The sequence below is a fragment of the Bidens hawaiensis genome, unplaced genomic scaffold (assembly GCF_021521415.1).
Source record: "Bidens hawaiensis isolate Kalapana, Puna unplaced genomic scaffold, B.hawaiensis_p1.1 tig00052507_1, whole genome shotgun sequence".
Lineage (NCBI taxonomy): Eukaryota > Viridiplantae > Streptophyta > Magnoliopsida > Asterales > Asteraceae > Bidens > Bidens hawaiensis.
In genome coordinates this window covers 1-7164 of record NW_027506224.1, presented here as the reverse complement: position 1 = coordinate 7164, position 7164 = coordinate 1, and the positions used below count along the sequence as shown (strand labels likewise).

The following is a 7164-nucleotide window of genomic DNA, read 5'->3' as shown; positions in this document are numbered from 1 at the left end:
AGCCACTCTTCTGGGGACAATGCTCCCCTAGATCTGGACTTATGGCGATGAGTTCTCACCGGGTCAGAATTGGCAGAATCATTTTCGAGATCCAATTCTGACTGAGTTCGGAGGGTCCCCCTTATAATTCGTTCGAGGTCACCCAGATTTGTTCCTTGTGCAGTGACCCAACCCAAATCGGTAAGAGCAGGTCCAACCGGGGTTGTGACCCGCTCAAGAGTAAAACCTCCAGGTGTGACCTCGGTAGTACGTTAAATAGGAGCGGTGGTACGTGCAAAAATACTCGAAGTAAGACCTTCAGGTATTTCTGTACCAATAACACGTGAAGTAGGCGCAGAAATTCCCGTCGGCCCTTCAGGATTTAAACTCATATCGTACAATCGAACCAAAAACACAGAATTGTCGCTTTTCTAACACAAGCACGGATGACGCCAATGAAGAAACACGGATCTACTCCCCTTGTCGAGTCTTAGATTCGATGAATCTACACGGTAGGATACAGATAACAACCAGTACGATACAAGCCTAATTTCCCGAAGTCCAGTGACCAGAACCTGCAAAACAGACACCGTGAACTCGTTACGGGAAGGACAAGAGGGGGGTCTTCCCGTAACCACCCTCCGGCGTGAGAATAAGTACAATTCCGACGAAGATAAAGTATTTAAGTGAAATAGTGAGAGTACAGTGGGAGTGGGTGAATACCTCATGATAGTTGAGAGAGTATTTATTGCCGAATGGTGTGAGAAAATGATTGGGCTAGCTGTCCTTTTTAGAAGATGCTCTCGTAATCACCTGGACACGTGTCCTCATATGATAGGTTCAATTTATACGTTGCATGTGCATGTATAACAATCTGGACACGTGTCCTCATAGGATAGGATGATAGACAACCATGACTATGTGCACGGTTATAACGGCTTTGCCAGGTGTCTTTTACTAATTGGCCGAGAGATCACGTATTGCCCAAGAAAGCATCTTAGTAAATCTTCTAGAAAGTAGTTAGTTAATGACAGCTGTCCTGAGGCATTGCTTTCCGGTCATTTTGTGCGGACGGTTACACCGTCCTGCGGATGACTTTTGAGGGTGCCAGGATGCTTCCGCATGCGTCATGTGGGTGTTTCTTCCTTAGACGATTAAGCGGGTGATCAGTATGTGTCGTGGGTGTTTCGGGAGGGGCCCTCAGCTGACTCGCGGGTAATACTTAAGGGTATTTGGGTCTTTTTGGTACCCTACCTCTCATCATCATCATCGTACTCAGTATATCCCACCAATAGCAAAGCTATGGTAGGGTCTGAGGAGGGTAAGATGTAGGCAGCCTTACCTCTACCCCATAGGGATAGAGAGGCTGCTTCCGGTGAGACCCCCGGCTCGATAGTAGTTTTGCATCAAGCCTTGGACATAAGGCACATAGCACTCAATCATCGGGACACCGGCTGATCGGTGCATGTACCCTTATCTTTCAGCTATCAACGCCACTAAATAATGCCTGATTAACCGTCCGTCACTTTTAACGTTATTTTCACGAGATTAGTAAAATAACGTCAAAATTAGTGCAATTTCACTTTTGCCCACCCGAGGGTTTACACATATACGTATTTTTCTTCAAATTTTATACGTTATTTTCTCGTTTTTCTCTACAGTTATTTTCTCTACTAGTTAACTCTACCTCTATAGAAAACAATATATGATTAGTAGAGAAAAACGAGAAAATAACCCTACCTCTATAACTCCAAATTTTATACGTATTTTTCTTCAGCAACCACATACGTAACTTCAACAGTTAGTATGAACTAACTAGAGAAATATACATTCAAAGTTAAGACTATCAGTCTATCACCAAACATTTTTATGAGTTGGGAATCCCGACCAATATCTGAAAGATTTTTTTTTTCAAAACGACAACTTTATTTTAGTGTTTAGAGAGTCTTGTTGTCTCACTCTAACCAGACTATGTTGTTTTAACCGGGCCCACGTTGGCTTCAGAGTTTGGCCCCAGAAAACCATATCGTTGGGCAGCACTTGACAGTTGTTGTGTCATCATGAGAGGAACATGACTCTTTGTTAGGGGTGTGCAAGAAACCGAAAAAAACCAAATCGAAATAAAAACTGAAGGTTTGGTTTATGTATATGTAAAAACCAAAAAACCGAACCGAATACCTCTTTTTTTTCGAACAGTGACTTTCACAGTTAAGCTATCTCACTGCGCAAACACGTCGCGCCCCGCCACCCCACTCAGGCCAACTATGTTGACATGATCGGGGTCCACGCTGGAATCCGAGTTTGGCTTGACGTTCCCGGTAAAACCCAGTTGGCTCACCTCGTCCCGAACCGAATACCTAAATTTTTATTTTCTTTCTCTTTTATTCTAAATGGTTTATAAAATTTAATAAATACTTAACTCAATATTTCTTATCAAATGTATAATAATCTATCATATCAGTTAATAATTAATAAAATCTATCTATCATATATATAAACGAAGACATAGAAATCCTACGTGTCGCGATGTGGTCGCTTTCCCTTTTTTTAGAGTCACAAAATTTGCTTGATTTTTAAATGGAGGCTTCTCATGCATTTTTCCCGAATTCATTGGTATGAGTCTTACCAAACCCATATATTCCTTAAACGGGTTATAATATCTCATTAAATTAAAATTATTCTCACCAAATTATTGGTGTAAAAATCATATAAAATAGGATATAATAGAAATTAATATCTTATTTATTTTAAAAAAGATATATATATATATATATATATATATATATATTATTTAAATTAAAAAAACCAATTTAATAGTAAAAAAAATAAACGAGTTTTGGGTATCATCAAACCATAAATATATTATTAACTTTCATAAATATTATTTATAATTAAAAATTCAATTTTGTAGTAAAAAAAATAAACGGGTCTTGGGTCTCATCAAAACCATATAGCTTTTAAACCGGGTTATAACATCTCATTTATTTGTGAAACAATTTATCATCAACCTATAAGTATATTATTAGCTTTCATACGATAAAAAATTATAAATTTAAAAAATAAATAAATATTAGAACAAAAAATATAAAACAACCTCGTAATACGGTGATAAAAACTAATTATTTATATTTTTTTTTATTAGGAACTTTTAATAGTATTATTTAAAAATTTATTTTTTTTTTAGCTTAAATATTTTATATAATTTACTATAAAACGATTACAATAAAGTGGCAGGCAAACGGGCAACAAGCTGCGCCGCAACCCCCTTTTGAACAGCAAAGCCAATCCTGCTAAAAACGAAGCTTTGGGACCTAGAAGCTGAAGAGGTTCCGTGTACGACGCGCTGAACCCTACTCAAAAATTTCACAGCCTCTGGAGCCAGAAAACCAAATGTATCAAAGGCAAATGGTAGAAAGACATGTTGATTATCTAAACAAGTTTTCTCGTGTTTAACAACTTTGCCCGATTCAGCCTTCAACGCAGCCTGACCCACAACAAACCCACGGTCCCTGAGCCCAACAAGAGGAGACACTCCTGTAAGATCCACACATGCGTGTTTCCCTCCTGCCCACCCGAACACAAGAATATCAGCTGGTCGTAAAGTAGACCTCCCTTCAATAGGATCCGTAAGAAAGTTAACAGGGGCCTCCTTTTTAGCAGAAATCCCTGCCCGTTTAGCAGAAATCATGTCTGTATTTAAATTAATTATTTTTTTATCAAGTTTATATTAATTAAGATCAGAAGCTTACTGAGCTATCAATGGCGGATCTGTCGATAATATCCAACGGTAGGTTCATATACACACACGATAATCATAAACAAGCTGTTGACACTCATCACATCATCCTTCGAACAACTGCTTTGAAGCCAATTGTTACATACCTAATTGCGATTATTCTCGTAGCGTATTCTCTATATCTACATTATGAAAAGGTATAATTAGATGCTAATTACTTAATTAGTCGCTTTAATTTGTTGATTACTTAATAATTTATGTTTGTTTATCATTGTTCAGTTATGTTTGTGAACTGTTCGTTTAGATTTTAAACAAACGAACACGAACATGTTCATTTTCTAGATAAATGAACACGAACACGAACACGCCCTTGTTCGTGTTCGTTCGGTTTGTTTACAATTTAGGGGTGTGGGTGGTGCGGTTCGGTACGGTTTTCAGCTGAAACCAAACCGAAAATCAAAACTTCGGTTTTTGGAGTTTTTGAAACCGTTTGGTTTCGGTTTGGTTTTCTCGTTTTTGCCATTTAAGCTTGAAAATTTTATGCTGAAAAAAAAGTTGGCAAAAAATAATGAATTTAGACATAAATGTATTTGTTAATAGTAGAATAATAGATTATTATATATTTGACCAAAAATATTTGAGTTATATATTTATTAAATTCTTATAAATTACTTAATATAAAATATAAAAAAACAAAAGTTTAGGAATTCGGTTCATTTCGGTTTTTTCAGTTTTTATTATATGCAAAACCAAAACCGAACCATCGGTTTTTGTTTCGGTTTGGATTTTTCGGTTTTTTGCACACCCCTAGTTTACATGCCTACTTACTAGGACTGGCATTATAGGGGTGCAAACGAGCAGATCCGAGCCTGAGCTCAAGCTCAGCTCGTTTAACTTGCAAAGATCTTAAGCCTGGCTCGTTTACTATTTATTAATTAATTTTTATACATTTATAATTATTTTTAGATCTTTTTTTTCGTATTATAATTTTATATATGACATAGTATGTATTTTTTAGTTATTTTTTCATAACATTATATATTAATTCATAATTATTTTTTATATAATAATAATATTAGTAATAAAAATAAAATAAATTGCAGGCTCGCGAGCCGGATAAGTAAAGCTTGGGCTCGGGCTCGATTATTAACCGAGCTTACTTTTATGCTTGAGCTCGGGCTTGTTTAAGCTTGGCTCGATCGAGCGTTTTCACAAGCTGATCTCGAGTCGTTTACGCTGGCAATAGGTTGGGGCGGGTTTGGGTCGGGTCGAAAGGGGTCGAGTCCAAACGAGTTTCGGGTTAAAACTGGTATTTTAAAAATGGGTTTTTGAAATTACTGTACATTTAAGCTCTGCATCTGGATTTCGGTACCATTTATGTGCGCTTAGAGTTTAGACGTCGGTTACACTTGTATAAATGGCAGTTACTTGTACCGAGGCTGGGCTGGGAGACGTGCGATTGCATTTTAGCTTTGTTTAATCTGTTTAAATGCCGGTTACTTGTTTTGTTTCCCCTGTATTAAAATAAGTCAAGGTTGTACTGTGAAGAACATTGAAATCCTGAATGATTGAGCTTTTGAAGTCTTGAAGAACAGAATCGTTGTAACGAACATATGAACATGTTAAATCCCTTGATTTAAAATAGGAAATATAAGATTTATGTCAACTAAGAATCTACAACAGATATTTGCATAGTTGCATGCTTCTAATATCCCAAAATATGATACTTGTTTCGGTTCCTAAATAAGTCTAATACTTTGTTTCTCGACTTTTGTCTTTACGTATATTTATACTAGGAACACCAATTACCTAAAAAGCTAGCAATAAATCAACTAATGACAATGGAATGTCTTTATAAAATATCAAATAATGATAGGCTAATTAGTTTTAGAGCGGTAAAGGGCCTCCTCGCTCTGAAGCAACTCAAGGATAACATTAGGATTTTAAAGAGACACAAGTTATATCCTATTCTTGTGGATTAGCTTGTGTAAAAGTGTTGATTACAGATGATAACTAGAAAGTAAAACAAGATTTATTGGATTATCCATCTGAATATTAAATCCATCTGGACGTGCTTATCTCACCTATGGTATAATCATGTTGCCTTAAAAAGGTTATATATGTTGAATACAGTGCGGATACGTTCTTAGTCTTTCATTTCAATTTCCAATATAACTAGTGGGATTTGACTTGAATTATAATCTTGTTAGGGTAATAATGATTTAAACTTTTTCTGAAGTTAAATGTAATAATGGCATTCATATACAGGGAAAACCAGTCACCATTGTTATCTGGAGCTTCTTTATTGGTGCTATTTTGGTCAAATTGCTTATTTGGTGGCCGATCGTAAAAGGTGAGAATCTTTGACGTGTCGATTATTGGTTATTTTTCAGTTGTTATACTTAGGTTTATAGTTTTATACCAGAATGATAATATTTGTGATTGTTGTTTCTTTCAATTATGTTGAATGTGCATTTTTCATAATTTATACATAAATATTTGGTTTTACACTTTACTTTCCGTAACCATGAAATTTATGTTCCTCTTTAGGAAATTTGAAATGAATTTGACTCATTATTTATTGTATCTAACCATAAGTATACCGACGATGTGAAAACAACTTTTAACTGCTTTCGATATGGTGCGATATTTGTCTTTTTAAACATATAAAACTGTTAAAAGTTACAATGCATGTTGTGATAATTAATTGCAAATATTATCAGGGCACATAACACTTAACTTTTTTCATATTTGTTTGTTTCAGAATCGGTCATAATCATGCCTGAATTTGGAGTCCAGCTTGAAACTCATTACGGAAGGTACTGAATTATCTGGCCTTTATAATGATCTTTTGGCAGTTGGCACGTTTGTAGTTATGCTGATAAGAAGTATACACAACCAAACCTGATTTTCAGTTATAACTTCCAACCTTTTTTACTAATTTATTGTTTATGTTAAACCGTATCTGAATAATTAATCATATTTTAATTGGATGCTTTTATAGTCGCATACCAAATGCTTGATGTGTCAAGTTCGATCCGTTAACACACAAATGGGTTGATTTCGGTGGTTTTTTTTTGTTTTTTTATTTAACTTTAATGGATCAAACCGGTAAAACGAAAATAACTAGCTGAAAAGAAAACATTTCAAATGGGTTGTTGATTTTTAATTTATAAAACTTCTAAAAACTTTTATTTAATTATTTTCGGAAAATATAGTTTTGTAATCATGTTTGAACACTAGTTATTTGCTATAGATATTTAAAACAAAACGCGGACAAGAAGTGTTTCAGGTCAACTAAACCTGTAAAATCTCTATTTTGACCCGTGACTGACCCACATTTTGCCACCTCTACAGTATAAAGATTATTATTTTAACCACCAGCATACGCTAACTGATTTTTCTTTTTACATGATTTGCAGTGGAAGGATAAACAGGCGCTTTATTCC

General features: G+C 35.4%; 1 protein-coding gene across 1 annotated transcript; it reads left to right on the top strand.

Annotated features, from left to right (window-relative positions):
- Positions 1 to 3738: 3738 nt before the first annotated feature.
- Positions 3739 to 6534, top strand: LOC143617156 (uncharacterized; the record flags this gene model as incomplete). Its single annotated transcript, XM_077089805.1, has 3 exons — positions 3739 to 3912; positions 5984 to 6068; positions 6480 to 6534. Coding segments are annotated over exons 1-3 (314 nt in total), but the record flags the coding sequence as incomplete, so codon positions are not given.
- Positions 6535 to 7164: the final 630 nt, after the last annotated feature.